The following is an 18,590-nucleotide window of genomic DNA, read 5'->3' on the forward strand; positions in this document are numbered from 1 at the left end:
CTTTCAAACTGACAATAGTTCAAATCATCCTGAATAGATATCTTTACAAAAGTCATTTAGCATCTTAAGAGCATTGACACAGTTTTTAAAAATTGCTCCATCAAACTGATGTACCCAAGAGGTCTCACCTAACGTTACAAACACATATTTATTTCTGAACACTGATAGGAAGGCTTTCTCTTCATTTATCTGTCACAGATTCAGTTCATTGCTCTCTAAACTGCTCCCAACATGCACCAGTATGGCAAAATGATTGCCTTACAGAATCAGAATGTCATTGTAATTGTACTGAAGTTCAACTAAGGACAATCAATTTAGTCATTCATTGGACTGGATGTTTTCACTTCTTTGGAAATTATGTAAATAGATGACTTACTATTTACAAATTGTGAAAGAATGGATTTTCATTTCAAAGTATCTCTAGGATACCCAAAGCAATTTTTTTAATATATAGCCAATATTGCACCCAAATTAATATACAGCAAGGTCCCATAAAGAACAAACAAACACCCAAATAATTTGTTCCAGGTGATATTGGTTAAAGGATATGCTTTGGCCAAAACATTATGGGAAACTCCCTACAAATATTAGCAGGGAGCTTTTTTTTAAACATAAGTGCTTGGGGTCTTGTTTAATATTTAAAAACACAATCCAATAATAGTACCAGAGTGTCATCCTGGATTATGTGCTCAAATTCTGTAATACATGTCAACCCAAAGCCTCTCGCTCAGTTACAAGAATATCAAGCTCAATCAAATTATAGCAAGTATTTAAAAATTCTTCCATATTAACTTTCTGAATTTTGCTGCATTACTAGTTTGCTATCTATCATGGTATCCTAATATCTGACAGGTTGCTGCCCCTAGTTTTTCCCTATTATTTGAGTCCTTTTTGAGATTGTTATTGACAAGATAAAACTTAATTATACACCTTTATTTAAAGTCAAACCCAACTAATTATCTATAATATTCCATTAAAGAGAAATCAGTAAAATCAAACTTAAGGTATTTTGAGAGCTATTATCCCTCATGAACATAAATTTAAAAAGTAATGTTTTATCTGCACTTCGTTTGTGATAGACCAACAGAAGAATGCTGCTCACCTATCCTTCAATCTAATTTCTATGGGGACAGGGCTGGAAATTGACACATGTTCATCTATCAAATAAACACTGTGGATTCTTACCATTGCAGAGCTAACTAATGAAAGAAATAATACAAAACAGACTGGACCATGGCATGCATGTAGAAAATCTGTGCCTGATGCACCAAGGACTGGAATTGAGAATACTGCACTGTGATCAAGGTTGCAAAATCCACTACTGCAGCAAACATTTACTGCATCAGCAAGCGTGCAAATGATCAATAATACACTCCCATGATAGCTACTGCAAGCTGTGCCAGAACTATAAAAGATGCAGCCAATGCACAAAAAAATTACTGCAGCAATCAAGTGAAATTTGATTCTTCCTTACATCATCACAGCATAGTGAACAGAATCATCCAACAGTATACACTGCTAGGTTTGACCTTGAAAGCTCAGAATCATTGTTGATTCAATCCTGCATATATTCAGCATAACAATCTTATCTTTGCATCATAATTTTAACAATTTAATTTACAAAGCACAGTAAAATCTTCCTAGGTTATATGTGCTTTATAAATTAAATAGTTATAATTATGGTGCAAAGATAAGTGTTTATTCTGAATATATGCAGGATATTGTGCCTTATCAAACAAAATTTCTTATCAAGCCACTTAAATATCAAGATAGATAGCTAAAGATTTAGTCAAACAGGTAGGTTTTGGGGAGCATCTTAAAAGAAAGCACAGCGAGGCAGGGACTGAAAAAAATTACAAAACTCAGGACCAAAGCAGTACATTTGATTAAGATGGAGCAGTGAAAGTCAGGATATGCAAGATGCTCAGTTTGAAGGAGATTATGCTAAGGACAGATGAGGACATGACAGGTATTGACCACTTTTAAAGAGGTGAATGAGAGAGAAGCAGACCCGTAGCCCATTCAGTTCAGAGAGAACAAGGTGGTTGCTGAATGGGTGTAAATTAGGTTGCAGGTAGAGTTTCAGATGATCCCAAGTTTACAGAGCCGGCAAGATGGAACATCAAAAAGTGCTGAAATGCTCACATCCATACATAATAGAGCAATGGATGACCCAGCAGCAGATATGCTAAAACAGCAGTGATGGGTGATGTTACAATTGTGGAGGTGAGCTATGTGGTGACAAAAAGGGTGTTATTGGCTTTGAAACTCAGCTCAGGCAAAACAGGACACTAAGATTGTGAACACCAGGCAACAGCCAAGGAGGATAGAGCACCTGGGGCAGGAAAGGATTCTGTGGTTAAGAAACAGCATATGTGGCAGATCCAAAGACAATGGATTCCATCTTTACACTATTGGACAAAATCAATGCTGTTTCACTCATGGATGGAATGAGCAGAACTTTCCACCGAATTAAAGGAGAGAGGGAGGGAAGGAGAGAGAGGGAGGGAAGGAGAGAGAGGGAGGGAAGGAGAGAGAGGGAGGGAAGGAAGAATGGGGAGAGAGGGAGGGAAGGAGGGGGGGAGAGAGGGAGGGAAGGATGGGGGGAGAGAGAGAGGGAAGGGGGGGAGAGAGGGAGGGAAGGGGGGGAGAGAGGGAGGGAAGGATGGGGGAGAGAGGGAGGGAAGGATGGGGGGGGAGAGGGAGGGAAGGATGGGGGGAGAGAGGGAGGGAAGGATGGGGGGAGAGAGGGAGGGAAGGATGGGGGGAGAGAGGGAGGGAAGGGGGGGAGAGAGGGAGGGAGGGGGGGAGAGAGGGAGGGAGGGGGGGAGAGAGGGAGGGAGGGGGGGAGAGAGGGAGGGAGGGGGGGAGAGAGGGAGGGAGGGGGGGAGAGAGGGAGGGAGGGGGGGAGAGAGGGAGGGAGGGGGGGAGGGAGGGGAGGGAGAGACAGAGATTAAAAGGAATCTTTGAACAAAAGAAGAAAAGTTTCATGCAGCAACAAACAATCTGCTGGAAGACGTCAGCGGGTAGCATTTGCAGGAGGAAAGAAAATACTAACATTTCGGGTCGAAACCCTGCATCAGAACTCTAGATCCTGGTGCAGGGTTTTGACCCGAAACATCGGCAATTCCTTTCCTCCCACAGATGCTGCTTGACCCGCTGAGTTCTTCCAGTAATTATTTGTGGCTACATATTCCAGCATCTGCAATCTCTTGTATCTCCAAGGAGAGTTTCATGTTCAATGCCTGCAGTTACTTAGAATACAACAAAATTTTGTTTCCAAAAAGCTAGCATGTCTCAATAAATAGTAATATCAAAGATTGCACATAGATGGTTCACTAATAAAGCAGAGCCAAAAGCATCCATTTAAAAATGAAATTCACAATGAGGACATTTACAGCCAATGAAGTACTTTTGAAATGTGTGAAAATATTGTATGTGCACAGTAAAATCCTATATTAAGTGGTCAATGAGCTTCATGACCAAAGAATCTGTTTTCATGTCATCATGAGTAGGTCACTAGGATGCCAAGGCTGATCATCTATCACAAGTTGGTTAATGCAAACTGATTCCAGTGTCTGCAACATAAAACAACAGTGCATCTTGTCTGGCACTTGTCTGGTGCCAAAACATGAAAGCTAAAAGTTGGCTTACAGCAGAACCCACAGAAAGCATTTGATCATTTGTTCTTTTCTCACTCTTTTCATATTCCTCAGTTCCTTTTAACTTATTTTGATTTTTTTTCTTTGCTAAGTTTTCCATCCATCACATTCTTGCTTTCACATTTAACATTCTGATTTCTCAAAAGAAACAGAATTCTCATTACATGATACAGAAATACATTCTATTACAATGCTCATAACTTCATGGAACTAAGGAAAGTCTGCTAGTTACATTGAAACTCTTTACCCACTTTTCAGACAGGTACTTGAAAACATAAAATGACGAACGTGGCTAATTTAATAGTCCCTTGGTGCAGGTTAATAATAAAAAAAATCAAAGGGTGTTGATGGGCATGTGTGAGAGAGAAAGAGTAAGTTGCAGGGGTACAGGGGAAAGAGGAGTGGTATTATTAGAACATAGAACAGTATAGCACAGGTACAGGCCCTTCGGCCACAACGTTGTGCTGAACCAATTACATTAGTAATGAAATGCCCAACTAAACTAATCCCTTCTGCCCTCACAATGTCCATACCCTACCACTTCCCTCACATTCGTGTTCCTATCTAAGAGCTTCTTGAACGTCCCTATTGTGTTTGCCTCCACCGACACCCCAGGCAGCGCATTCCAGGCACCCACCACTCTGTGTAAAAAAAACTTGCCCCAGACTCCTTTGAACTTACCCCCTACCACCTTAAATGCATGCCCTCTGGTATTAGACATTTCAACCCTGGGGAAAAAATACTGGCTGTCTACTCTATCTATGCCTCTCATAATCTCATAAACCTCTATCAGATCTCCCCTCAGCCTCCTTCACTCCAGAGAGAACAAATCAAGTTTGTACAACCTATCCTCATAGCACATGCCCTCTAATCCAGGCAGCATCTCGGTAAACCTCTTCTGCACCCTCTCCAAAGCCTCGGCATCCTTCCTATAATGGGGCGACCAGAACTGAATGCAACATTCCAGATGTGGCCTAACTAAAGTTTTATAAAGCTGCAGCATAACTTCCTGACTCTTGAACTCAATGCCTCAATATGTAGCAGGTCCAAGCAAAAGCTGCACGTGATCACAGGAAAGGTTCGTGCAATTCCACATTCCCACTGTTCTCACAATTCACAACAACTGCAGCTCATAATACAACAATGCATTGTTTCCCAGAGACACGAGATACTAGGCAGGAATTTCCAATTGAGCATTGATTGTATTATTGTTCTTTAATGACTTAGGAATGGTGTTCAGAAATTCTGTTTGTGGCCTAAACTGCATCGTAGCGAGGTGACTGCCCTCTTTTTGTTCTTTACTTTAACCCATAGAATTTTTCTGGTACATCTTCCCTCCTCACAGCTGCAATCGTTTTCTTAAGCAATATTGCTACATCCCCCCCCTTTTTCTTTACACCTACTTATCCCCACAGTAATCCTGACATCACCCTATCACAGAAATTCCCACAGAAATCCACCCCTTCTGCCATCTTCTCCACAACCAAAAACTATCTACATTTTCGCTCTTTCCCTGTTCTGATAAATGGTTTCCAAGCTGAAATGTTAACTTGGTTTGTGTATCCACAGGCACCGCATAACCTGCTGAGTGTTTCCAGCATTTTCTGCTTTTTTTCTGAACTGCCACTCTCTCCTTCAAAACCTTTAATCAGGAATGTTGAGCTCTAGCTCCTGCCTATCTTAAACCATGTTTCAATTAGGGCTACAATGTCATACTCCTGCATGCTTATCTCTGCTCTCAGCTCACCTTTATTTCTTATACGCCTTGCATTAAAGTGTAAACAAGTAGACATTGCCAAACAAAACACCTCCCCCCCCCCAAGAATCCAGCATAGAAATAATAGCCTACTTATTAGACATCCAAGACCACAACAAGCAGAGGACAAAGGAAATGAAGAATTTAGAATCAGTGGAATTGATGTGGAAAGACAGAGGGCACAGAGGTGAAATTTTGTACGAGTCCAACATGAAATCAGAAATAAGATGGACACAACTTATCTTTCTATTCAAAGTATTAAGTTACAAGCTATAATCAGCCAGTCCTGGAACTGTTCAAGTGCTTGTCACCCCAAAGGTAAAGAGCTGTGACGGCAGTTAAATAGACTCTCTCGTGAATGGAGACACACTCTCCTGAATGGAGACGGCCATGACTCCGACACATCTGCTGCATTTGAAGTAGATTTGAACATTTATAGTTTTATAAATTCTTTAATCTGCCATACAACCCCCATGTAACCAACATAGACCATACATATTTCATCTACCTTGAGGAAATGCACGACTATAATACTTAAATATTTCTGAACACATCCACAATGGTTGTGTCCATAGTGATTTTTAAACCCAATTCTACTCAAACACTAACCCAACTGCTAATACTAAAACCAATTACTAGCCATTTTGTATAATTCAAACCCAAATTATGCTGCCAATCAGGTATGTTACCAATGGGGGAAATATTTGTTAGCTTCTACCCTGCCAAATTCTAATAGCTACCTATTGTAAAGTGTGATACTGAAGAGTCAAAATTTGCAAAGCAATGCAATACTGCACTCAGCCATAACAGCTTGTTGATATCCAAAAGTTTTGAGATATCAGCACAATACATTCATTTTGTGCGTATTACTTGGCATATCAGCATAGTTTTAGCTAAAAACGGCTGACATATTAATTCCAGTGATTAAAGTAGGACTTTGAAAAAAAAATTGCCCTGAACTTAAACAAATCTGAAATACCCTTCAAAAACTCTGAAATTATTTACAACCATGTGCAATACATGTGACTAAGCTCACACATCCAAGGGAACCTAACGCTGTGCATCAGTTTCACCTTATGCTTTTATTACGAAAATGCAGAAAACCCCGATGATTTCACGTTATGTTCATACTGAAGGACCAAATAGTTGCTGGTGGTATGTTTGTTCCCCTCCGCCATCAGATTTCTGAACTCAACAGCACTACCACGTTGTTCCTCTTCTGCATGATTTATTTGTTTTTATAACTTACAGTAACTTTTATGTCTTGCACTGTGCTGCTGCCGCAAAACAACAAATTTCGCGACATGTCAGTGATAATAACCCTGATTCTGGTATATATCACAAGGACATATTAAGCTCAATGAACTCGGTCCTTCAGATGGTTGGGAGTGGCCGGGGGGTCGACCATAAACAATTGCAGAAGGAGAAAAAAAATTCCTGCGATTGCACCAGGGCGCTTTAACCTCAGCAGTGCCGAAGAGGCACTGAGTGGACAACAGGTCACCAGGGCAGGATAGCGATCTGAGTAGGTGGCCCTGCACTGGGAACTAAAACCCACGGCGTTACATCTAAAGGGGTCTGGAAGGGATACCCGCCATTTTAGGAATGCCTCCCAGGCCGCACACACGGCACTGGCCCGCTACCCGCTCAGCCTGCACCGGGTACGGTACTCACAATGAAAGCTGTCATATCCCTCCTCCAATTCCGAGCGGGACCCCCCGCTCCACCATTTGGCGGTTTATTGGTTAAAATGTCAGCATCACCACCACCGACTTCATTTTGTGTGTGCTCGTCATCGGTTTCAACCCAACGGCGAACTCTGACTACGTCACCTTCGGGCGGACCGCTATCTCTCTTTTTTCTCCTTGACATTTTTCTCTTTCTCTCTCTCCTTTTCCTCTCCTCCTCTCCCCCCATGGGGCACCTGCCTCCATACCTTTGAACCATCCCCTAGTGGATCTGCTCTCCCCTCCTCCCCTTCACCTGCCTACCACCATCTCTTACCTGAATCTACCTATCACCACCTTGTGCCCACCCTACCTCCCCTCCGTTTCTCCCCTATATATTGGGCTTCTCCTTGTCCTATCTTCAGTCCTGAAGAAGGGTCCTGACCTGAAACATTGACTGTCTGCTTTTCTCCATGGATGCTGCCTGGCCTGCTGAGTTCCTCCAGCATCTTGTTGTTTTTTCATCTAGATTCCAGCATCTGCAGTCTCTTATTTCTCTAGGATTCATTACTGTAAATAGTTTACCTGAGACATAAAGCAGAAAGAGTATCAAAAGAGTTGAGTGCAAAGCAGCATAGATTGGATGGAAATAAAACAATACAAAGACAATTAGTGTGAAATGATGTACAGATAAAAATTAGAGTAAGCTTCAGCAATCTTGACTCTGGAATAAATGATCAGGGGTCCAATCTCAAACAGTTTTGTGACAAAGCCAATCATGTGCCAGACAGGAACCTGATGTCTAGAAGTTAATGGCTGATGCTTGGCTTGGAGAAAGGTGGACTGAGATCACTTTGTGTAAGGAAGTATGTGAATTTTATGGATGAAGACATGGAGTTCAAGGTCAAAGGGTGATGATACATGCACAATTAGTGTACTGTGCCTTGCTTCTGCTGTCTCCATTAAAGAAAGGACATTAAAGACAAATACAAAGACAGTGTAGAGCACAGTTACACTAGGATCATGCCAGGAACAATTATCTAAAGTTAATCTACAGTTATAATGACCAACAAGCATTGGGGCTATCTTATTATAGTAGATGAAAGTAAGATTTTTTAAAATATGAAAATTATAATAAGGATAGAGCCACTGATGAGAAATCATCAATTTAGGGTGGCACAGTGGTGCAGCTAGCAGAGCTGCTGCCTCACAGAGCCAGAGGCCCAGTGCCATGGTATTAAATAAGAAAATAACATATTCTGTTGTTTCGTGTAACATGGCCACATCAGGGTCAAACAGAAGACAACTGTCTTTTGAAGGCATATGTTTGCTAAAACTCAAGAAGCGACAATGAATGTTACCTTTTATTTATTGCATCTATTACAAAATGTTAGAAATTTGAGCTATGCTGTCCAAAGAAGATGCAGTAAACTAAAGATTACAGGCTCCCCCCTCTTATCTGGCTTTATGTTTTCACCTTCTTATTCACCTCACTGGCTTCTCTTTTCTTGACTCTCTTGTTTCTGTTTAGCCTTTGTGCTTATCATCTCCTTTTTCTGTTCTTTTTCTTCTTCCAATTTGGGTCAGAAATAATGTGGTATGGAAAGGAGCCAAGTGGGAGATGTGGAGAAACTGCAGAATACAAATGTCTGCTCTTAGCTACAGCAATGGTGTTGGTTCCTGAAACATCCAGCCTGGCCCTGCCTTGCCCCCTTCTCTGTGCTTCTTTTGCCATTTCCACCCATCCTTAGGAGTGAGACAGTGACATAGAAGGGAGATGAGGGAGCAGGGAGGGAGAAGGGACATGAAAGGCAGATGAAAGGGCATAATTTTTTTAATTGCTAAGATCAGAATGGAAGAAAACAGTAGACATCACGAAGAGTAGCTTTTCCCTTTTCAGTCTGCCCACTCTTCCTCCTCCATTTACTTCCCCTCTCCTTTTCTGCTCATTCTTTCTATTATGACCTCTCACTGGCTCATTTTTGCCGTATCCTCCTCATTAGAGTCATTTCTAGTTTACCCATGAATAACACAGGAGACTTTGCCAAAAATGTTCTTCGATTACTACACATTGCACATGCTCAGAATGCATAGATGTGTCAGAAGGCCCTCTTTTAACCATCTTGAAGGAAAAACACATCCAGTCAAAAGTGAATTTTTTGGAGAGATGAAGCCTTCCAAAAATGTTAAATGAAGATATTAAAAGACAATACCAGGCATTTCTGTGCAAACATTTATTGTGAAATATTATGTTTTGCACCTTTCATTTTGTCTAAAGCCTAACTCAGACATTTACAACTTCAGTCACTGAGAATATAAAAAAGGTCAGAAAGTCTTTTGAAACAAGGGTAACATGTTTACACAAATGGAATTAATTGTAAGTATAAGCCTAGGAACATAAGGAGAACAAAATGACTCAATTAATGTACCATAAATAAACGACAGAAAATCATCTTGTGCAACGATAGCAGTATATACCGATTAAACTTTTACATGTATAAATAGGAACATGTTTGGAGAGAGAAATCCAATGACTATACATTACGTTTTGTACAATTCTTCCGCTGTCAGGATAACCATAGGCTCTATTGGCTGCATACATCTTGAGAAATTATTACAAATTTTACAAGTGCAGAAAGAAAAATATGTATTTGAAAAGATAAAATTCACAGGGCTGAAGGAACCTAGCAGCAGAGTAGGAATAATTGCAAAGCTGTTTCAAAGAGCAGGCGCAGGCTTCTTGTATATAATGCTGAGTCATAGAGAGCAGAGAGGATCCCAATCTGATCTTTATTCTGAGCTGATTTTGATAGAAAGGATGCGACAATCGGGTATGTCGCCCTTGAGTAGCGAGGTGAGGTGGATTGGGGAATAGTTAATGCCGCTGAGTTGATAGCTAATTCAGTTACCTGTTCTGTTAAATGCACACATGCAGGATCACAACGTCATCGCCACAATGCTGACTTTGAAGCTTCACATATCAAAAAAAATGCACGTGAAGGACTTTTCTCCTAATTCCAGTTTCCTTGGGTCAGCGCCCATTCTGCCTTTAATGCTTTGGTTGTGCATAAAGATGTTTTCTCCCTAAAATTTGCCACATTAATGACGAGTGGATCGAGCGAAGTCTGCAGTACAATATTTTATATAATTAAAAGAAAAGCGTTAGCAACAGACAATCTTCAACTAAACCAACTAAATCTTCCTTTGTTTCTCAGTAGCTGGGACTTTTCACCGCGAGAGTGGGGGTGGTGGGGAGGGAATTATCATGCAACGAAATCTAGAAAGTCGACTTTATACTGCTTATTTTTAATTACTCAATGCTTTAAAAATAATCGTACTCCTAAACAAGATTAACTTTTACCATAAAGTATTAAAGCTCGCTTCAGAAATGGAATTTACCTCTTAATCTTTGGCAGCAAACTCAAAATCAACTGACACGATTCTGTGCAGTGATGGTTGTTACTCAGTCACTGGACCCTACCAGGTTTTAATCAAAATCTAATCAAAGAAAGGAAAAGACTGCAATGTACATCATTCCTCTGTTTTAAAAGCTCGATATACTTATTAGTAAATCTTTTTTATAGCTGTACAGTATTTATGACTCTACACCAAAGGTCACACCTTCCTCAAACACAGCACTGCGGAAGGCGCTGTCCTGAAACGTAGTGCTGAAAATACGTTCTGTCTCACAATAAAATAAAACTTTCTCCGCACTGTGTGTTTGTCGGGGGTATTTTTCCCCCTAAAATACACATAAATGAAAATAACATTAACACAAAACATATTTTACTCGAATCAAAATTTGCCCACTAACAGTTAAGAAATCTGAAATTTTCTGATTGAGCTATACACTTCTACTAAAGAAATAAGTTTAATTCAGATTTATTACACAAACTTTGCAATGATTTAAACTTAAGAGATAATGTAGGAATAAGACGCCCCCTAAAAAAAACTTGAATAATTAATGGCAATGCGGAATTTAATGAAACCTTGGGGCAAAAGGCAAAATAAGAAGTTTTCTTACGACTAGCATTTCCGGGAAACCTTCTAGACTTTGACTAATACATTGTTATAATAAAATGTTTATTTTAACATTATTAAATGATCAGAGCTGTAATTTTGCAATGCAACTGTTTCGTCACGATTTAATTATATCGAAGAGGATGAAAGATAGATACAAATTTTATTCAAAATATATTGCTGTTATTAGGTACCTTTATCTGTAAGGGGAACTATCTCGGTAGCCTTAACTGTTTAATATGGTTGTCCTTCGGGGTGGGGTGTTGGGGGGGGGGCTAAGCTATCTTTAGCAGATTGGCGAGTGAGGCGTGGCTGGAGCAGTTGCTGCCAAATTAGCACATTCTGCGGTGTATAAAAGGCGCAGCCTCCTCCCTCGCTACTGCAGTGCAACTCTTCCTTCCACACGATGAGTTACAGTCTGGATACAATGTTCGGCACCAGCTCCTACCGCAGGATACTGGGGGACTCACCCCGGCCCGCGTCCCGCTCCGCAGGCTCTTTAGCAAGTAGCGGTTTCCATTCACAGACCTGGTCCCGGAGCCCCAGCACAATTACCTCCTACAAACGGGTTACCCCAAGCCTGACTGCCAACCTCAGCTCTCAGATCACAGCCTCAACCGAGAGCCTGGAATCCGGGGCCATAAATGGAGACATTAGATCGCGCAACGAGAAGGAGATGCTACAGACACTCAATGATCGCTTCGCCACTTATATCGACAAGGTAAGGAACCTAGAGCTTCAGAACAAGAGTCTGGAGGCAGAGGCCGCTTCCCTGAGGCAGCAGCAAGCCGGCAGATCGGCCATAGGGGAGCTGTACGAGAGAGAAATCAAAGACCTGCGCAATGTAGTGGTGCAGATTAGCAATGACAAGGCGCAACTACAGCTGGAGCAGGAACACCTGGAGGAGGACATCCAGCACATCAAGCAGAGATACGAGGATGAGAGCAGGATGAGGGAAGAGATCGACACCAGTATCAGAGCCCTGAGCAAGTATATTGAGGATGCGGGCTTGACAAAGCTAGATTTGGACAAGAAGCTCCGCTTCCTCACCGACGAGGCTTCTTTCATGAAGGCGAATCACGATGAGGAAGTTCGAGATTTGCTGAATCAGATCCAGGGCTCACAGATAACTTTGGAAGTGAGGGATTCTTTGAAGTCTGATATCACGGCGGCTCTCCGAGAGATCCGCGCGCAGATGGAAGGTCATGCAGTCAAGACCACCAGTCAGACCGAGGAGGTGTTCAAAGTGAAGCTAGAAAAACTCAACCAAGCCGCCAAGGTCAACACGGACGCCATCCACGCAGCCCAGGATGAAATCTTAGAATATCGCAGACATCTGCAGTCCAAAAACACTGAACTGGAGACGCTGAAGGGGACAAAAGACTCGTTGGAGAGGCAAAGGATTGAGATGGAAGACAGACACAATGCGGATATTTCCAGCTATCAGGTAGTCTTTGGTGACTTCTTTCAGTAATTTAATGGTTTTCACAATAGACGAGGTTTAAAAAATCCTAATTGCATTCATTTAACATGCAAAACCGACTTTGAGAGTAACGTATATATTTTGTATTAGCTGTAAATTAGTCAAAGTTTAATACATGCTGGTGTCCTCAAATTCCCAATGCTAAATGTTAATATACCAAAGACATCTGATTACGAGTTTTACACCGTTTATAGGCTTAGTGTGCGTTTACATTTCTTTAAAATAATTAATGTTGCAGGATGCGACACAACAACTTGAAAACGAATTAAGAAATACAAAATGGGAAATGGCTGCGCAACTCAGGGAGTACCAAGACTTACTCAATGTTAAAATGGCCTTGGATATTGAAATTGCGGCTTACAGGTATGGTGTCAAATGCGAGATGTGCGGAATGAATGTGAAGGCACAAGGATTAAATGCAAGAGGAATGGGCAAATAATATAACGGCTCACAATATCCATGCAGAGTAACCATGCCCCGAGATTTTGCAATATTAATCGCTGGTGGTTTTTTTAACCTTGGCACGCAAGTGGGAAACAAAGTGGGAAAACAAAGAGGGAGGATATTTTGACTCTCCATTCCATGACCCCTCTCTGCAAAAACAATGCAGCTAATCCTACTTCCCCACCCTTTCTCTGCACCCCAGCTGTTTCCCTCCCCCACGCGGAAAAAAAGTATGGGAGTTGGGACGTCATGTTACAGCCGTACAAGACGTTGGTGAGGCCGCACTTGGAATATTATGTGCAGTATTCTGATCACCTGGGTTTGAAAGGATGTCAGTAAAATGAAAAGGCAGAAAAGATACAGGAGGACGTTGTGGGGACTGGGGGGCGTGAGCTCCAAAGAGAGATTGGATAGATGTTGACTTTTTTCCCCCATGGAGTGTAGGCGGCGGAGGTTAAAACATTAGAGAGGTTTATAAGATCACCAGGAGCATAGATACAGAGAATGGTCACAGTCTTTTCCCCAGGGCCGGGAAGTCTAAAACTAGAGGGCATAGGTTTAAAGTGAGAGGGGAAACAGTTAAAAGGTATCTGATGAGTGGTGGTATATGGAATGAGCTGCCAGAGGAAGTGGTAGAGGTGGGTACAATTCCAATGTTTAAAAGACATTTAGATAGGTACATGGATACAAGAGATTTGGAGGGATATGGGCTAAACATGGGGAAATAGGACTAGCCCAAGCAGATAGCTTGGTTGGCATAGATATGTTGGGCCAAAAATTCTGTTTCTATCCTGTATAACTCTATAACTCTACTTCTCCAATTCCCTTTTGTATCTGCTTCTGCCATCTGTTAGGTAATGAGTTTCAGATGCCATCCACTCATTGAACAAACATGATTGTGTATAGATTGCCTTCAGTTATTGGGCCAATATCATTACTTCTGAATTCTCTGGTTCCTCATATTTTCACCATCGGGAACTATTTCTCTCTAGCTACTCCATGTTGGTTGACTATTTTGAACGCCTCTATCCCAACTCTCAACCTTCTTTCCTCTGTGGAGGACAATTCACAGCTTCTCCGAACTTTCCCCATTTCATATGTCCCTTAACTCTTGAGGCATCGCAGCAAACCTTGTCTGCAGAATTGAACAAAAGCAACAATGCTAGAAATATACAACAGATGAGTTGTCATCACAAAGAGAGCATGGTATCCTTTTTTCATTGCAACCCTATTTCTGTTTCATGACGCAATGGTCTGCCACGCACTTCTACCATTTTAACTTCTGATGCACTTGTACTCAATATTTTTCTTGTTTGATCATTGATAACATAAGGTTCAGAATTGTAAAGTATAAACGACAATCATGTTAGTAATAATGTATTACTATTGTCATCTTATTTTGTAAAGGAAACTTCTGGAGGGTGAAGAATCGAGATTTATTGGGTCAAGTCCCTATTCTTCTATTGAAGGGTATCATAAAGTTCCCTCAGTGCCAAACCATATTAAACCCAAGCCTGACGAAACAGCCAAACCAACTGACAAAGAGGCAGAAGAAGTGGCCGCAGAAGAGCAAGTGGATGAGAAAGTAATTACAACCGAAGAAGCTAAAGAATCTGAAGAGGCTGAAGAAGAAAAGGAGGAAGCAGCAGAGGAAGAGGCTGGCAAAGCAGAATCCGAAGACAAACTCGAAACGAAATCTGATGAAGAAAGTACAAAAGAAGAAGACACTAAAGGTGAAAAGGCAGAGGAGGAAGAGAAAGGAAAAGAAAAATTAGTCGACAAAGAAGATCTGGAAAAGAGAAGCAAGGAACAAGCAGAGGAAAAGCAAGAAGAACCTGCCAAAGATCAAAAGGAACTAACAATAAAGGTGGAAGATAAAATGCCAGATGAACCCAAGGAGAAAGAAAGCCCAGAAAAGGAGCCAGAGACTAAAGAAGCAGAAAAAAAGAAGGAAGCAGAGGAACCCTCTGAACTGGAATCTGAAACCAAAGAGAAAGAAGAGGAAAAGGAATCAAAAGCAGAACACAAGGAAGATACAAAACCAGAGCCCAAACCCGAAGAAAAGGAGGTAAAGAAAGATGCAAAACCAGAGCCCAAACCTGAAGAAAAGGAGGCAAAGAAAGATGCAGAACCAGAGCCCAAACCTGAAGAAAAAGAGGCAAAGAAAGATGCAGAACCAGAGCCCAAACCTGAAGAAAAAGAGGCAAAGAAAGATGCAGAACCAGAGCCCAAACCTGAAGAAAAAGAGGCAAAGAAAGATGCCGAACCAGAGGCTAAACCTGAAGAAAAAGAGGTAAAGAAAGATGCAACACCAGAGCCCAAACCTGAAGAAAAAGAGGCAAAGAAAGATGCCGAACCAGAGGCTAAACCTGAAGAAAAAGAGGTAAAGAAAGATGCAACACCAGAGCCCAAACCTGAAGAAAAAGAGGTAAAGGAAGATGCAAAACCAGAGCCCAAACCTGAAGAAAAAGAGGTAAAGAAAGATGCAAAACCAGAGCCCAAACCTGAAGAAAAGGAAGTGAAAAAAGATACAAAACCAGAGCCCAAGCCTGAAGAAAAAGAGGGAAAGAAAGATGCAGAACCAGAGGCTAAACCTGAAGAAAAAGAGGTGAAAAAAGATGCAAAACCAGAGCCCAAACCTGAAGAAAAAGAAGTGAAAAAAGATGCAAAACCAGAGCCCAAACCTGAAGAAAAGGAAGCGAGAAAAGATGCAAAACCAGAGCCAAAACTGGAAGAAAAAGAGGTGAAAAAAGACACAAAACCAGAGCCCAAACCTGAAGAAAAGGAAGTGAAAAAAGACACAAAACCAGAGCCCAAACCTGAAGAAAAGGAAGTGAAAAAAGATGCAAAACCAGAGCCCAAACCTGAAGAAAAAGAGGTGAAAAAAGATGCAAAACCAGAGCCCAAACCTGAAGAAAAGGAAGCAAAAAAAGATGCAAAAGCAGAGCCTAAACCTGAAGAAAAGGAAGTGAAAAAAGATGTAAAAGCAGAGGCCAAAGATGAAGCAAAAAAAGAAGAATCAAAGAAGACTTCAGAAGGAGAACAAGCTAAAACAGAGTCCACAAAAGCAAAGGAGTCGGAAAAAGCAACAGATGCTAAAGAACACATTACAGACCAAAGTAAAGAAAGTGACAAAGAAACAAAAGATGAGCCGACAGAGACAGTGAAAAAAACAGAAGTAGAGAAATCAGTCTCAGAGTCTACAAAAGATCAAAAGGAAGAGAAATCAGAAAAAGAACACATTAGTAAGGAGTCCGTAAAGGAAAAAAAATCTGAAGTTAAAGAAGAAACACAAGTTAAAGATAGCAAAGAGGGAAAATCAGAGAAATCTTCCAGTACTAAAGAAGAAGCAAAGACAACAGACAAAACTAAAAAAGCAGAAGAATGAAAAGCATAACAAATACTTAAAGGGGAGAAAAATCACCAAAGAAATACTGTACTGAGGAATTAAGCAATTAATGTTGACAAACTGCCAAGATAAGATCGTACCCTGTTTATGATACAAGGGGCTGGTAAGCAATAGACATTCACTAAAGAGGCAGATGAATGCATCGTGATAACTTATATAGCAGAATGTGATGTATGCAGAATGCTAAGCACTTGAAGAGTATGAATACGTATCCTGCCTCATTAATAAGTGCATTTAAGATGACTGATTGTTTGAGGTATATCTATCACCTACAGATAAAGAGTGTTTGCTGAGTTATATTAATCAAATAATGAAACAGTCATGATTTAAACCTAAAAAGTCACATTCACGATTTAAAATATGCACCAACAAATATTGTCAATTACTTACAAAGTGCAATATATAAATAAAGAGCTTAACAGATACAATGTGCCTCTGAAGTATATATTAATGCTAATACATGCTTACATAATTAAAATATATGTATTACAACAACATATAATTAAAATGATTGCATTTTCTTTGAATAAAGCAGCAATTTTTAAATAGGAACATTATGTATTCTCAAGGTCTGTCATTTGTTCCAATGTTTATGTGGCATTGTTTTGCTTTTATCAGAAGCAGCTTCTTTAACAAGTTTGGTACAGCATCAAGGTAGCACACAGGATTCAGATTCAGCATGATGCTGATGCACACTGTTGGAAGGAAGAAGAAAGCAGATGGAGACTGGTAGCATGTATAAATGATTGCAATTTGTGTGCTAACATGCATAAGAAAACAACAAGATTTTTCAGGCTAAATATTGAAACTATAAGTTAGTATGCTATCACCTTAGTCTACTGAACTTAATGGCAGTACTAATGCCAATATCTGTTATACCTACTTTTCCAGGTAGAACAGCAACCCATAAAAAATAATCAAATGGTCAAGAAGATGTATATTTCTAACCTGGTCAAGAGGTGGCAGTGTAACCTCTCTCAGCCTGGTACAACAAACACAGCTGAAGGATGTACCATTTCCTCTGTTGAATCGTGCGTAAGGTCATAGGAGATTCACTAGATTGTCAAACAATAAAACACAGTATGTAGTATTCTAACTAACAATGCTGAAATAAATTGGCTTTACTGGTACTGAGGTTTTGATTGCAGCAGCCATCTGAATCTAAAGTTTTGGAATTTGAGAAATGATTGTAGAAAGTTAAAACACCAAGTGAAAATAACACATCCACAGATATGACAAATTAAAAATATGTGCCTGAAAGTACTCAAGAGAATCATTGGGTAAATCCACTGTGATGTGGCATTGAGATACATAAAGCAAAAGATCCCAGTTGAGGAATGTTCTGTGTCGGCTTTATTGTGGGGCAGTATAACTGGCTTTGCTGTTCCAGGCTAATGAAGTAAGTGAATGATGGCTGAGAAGGAGACTGGATTGGTTTTGATGGGCTATAGTTGAATAATCACCAGTGAATAAACCTCATTGGTCAGGTTTAAATTCAGGGACTAACATCTGAGACAAAAGACGAGTTGGTATCTGAGTAGCTAAATCCCCAAAAAAAGCTACTGTTGTCAAGAGAAAAATAAATAAAGTTTTACTGATCAATAGGTTTCAGAATTTACAACTAAGTTTAGGTCAATCATTTGATTAACTTTACTAAATTTAAATTTTAAAATGTTTATTGTGTACTCGATAGAAATAAATTTAACAGGATGAGGACAATTATTTTAGATATATGAGAGAGGTGAAAAATATTTTGGATGGATTCGTAAGATATAAAACAATATGCATCATAGATAAAACCTAAACCAAGCATCACTTTGAATATAAGAACAATAGGCTGAACAAAAGTAAATGACATAAAAAACTGGAATGGTGTCATGGTTGTAATCATGTTATAAGGTTCAGCTTCTATTAGATTGTTGAAATAATGATCTGCATTGGGTGACTGAAGGGTAGTGAGGATCCAATGTGTTGGTATGTTGGCAATGTGAATTTGAAAATTAAATGAAAGGGCATTAGGATTTAAATTTTTTTTTCCTTATCAATTTTTCACCATCTATTTAGAAGACTCTTCCTGGGACATTGTTGCTTTCTCACAAAATGGACCAGTCATTCATGTGTGGACCTTGATAACGAGTATTGACAGAAA

At 40.3% G+C, this 18,590-nt stretch overlaps 2 protein-coding genes across 2 annotated transcripts in view; one reads left to right on the plus strand and one right to left on the minus strand.

Moving 5' to 3' along the window:
• The window catches only part of zgc:193801 (uncharacterized protein LOC564476 homolog), a 52,579-nt gene extending 45,340 nt beyond the window's left edge, over window positions 1-7,239 (minus strand). The window contains exon 1 of the mRNA XM_052032223.1: window positions 7,093-7,239. Within this exon, the coding sequence (XP_051888183.1) occupies window positions 7,093-7,107 (15 nt within the window). The 5' untranslated portion in view covers window positions 7,108-7,239. The remainder of the gene's footprint in view (window positions 1-7,092) is intronic.
• Window positions 7,240-11,503: 4,264 nt separating this feature from the next.
• On the plus strand, window positions 11,504-16,993 carry LOC127579557 (neurofilament heavy polypeptide-like). Its single transcript, XM_052032419.1, has 3 exons — window positions 11,504-12,552; window positions 12,827-12,951; window positions 14,440-16,993. Exons 1-3 carry the CDS (start codon window positions 11,512-11,514, stop codon window positions 16,418-16,420), a joined length of 3,147 nt encoding a protein of 1,048 aa, XP_051888379.1. The 5' UTR covers window positions 11,504-11,511; the 3' UTR covers window positions 16,421-16,993.
• The last annotated feature ends 1,597 nt before the right edge of the window (window positions 16,994-18,590 follow it).

Source organism: Pristis pectinata, chromosome 17 (assembly GCF_009764475.1).
Source record: "Pristis pectinata isolate sPriPec2 chromosome 17, sPriPec2.1.pri, whole genome shotgun sequence".
Taxonomy (NCBI): domain Eukaryota; kingdom Metazoa; phylum Chordata; class Chondrichthyes; order Rhinopristiformes; family Pristidae; genus Pristis; species Pristis pectinata.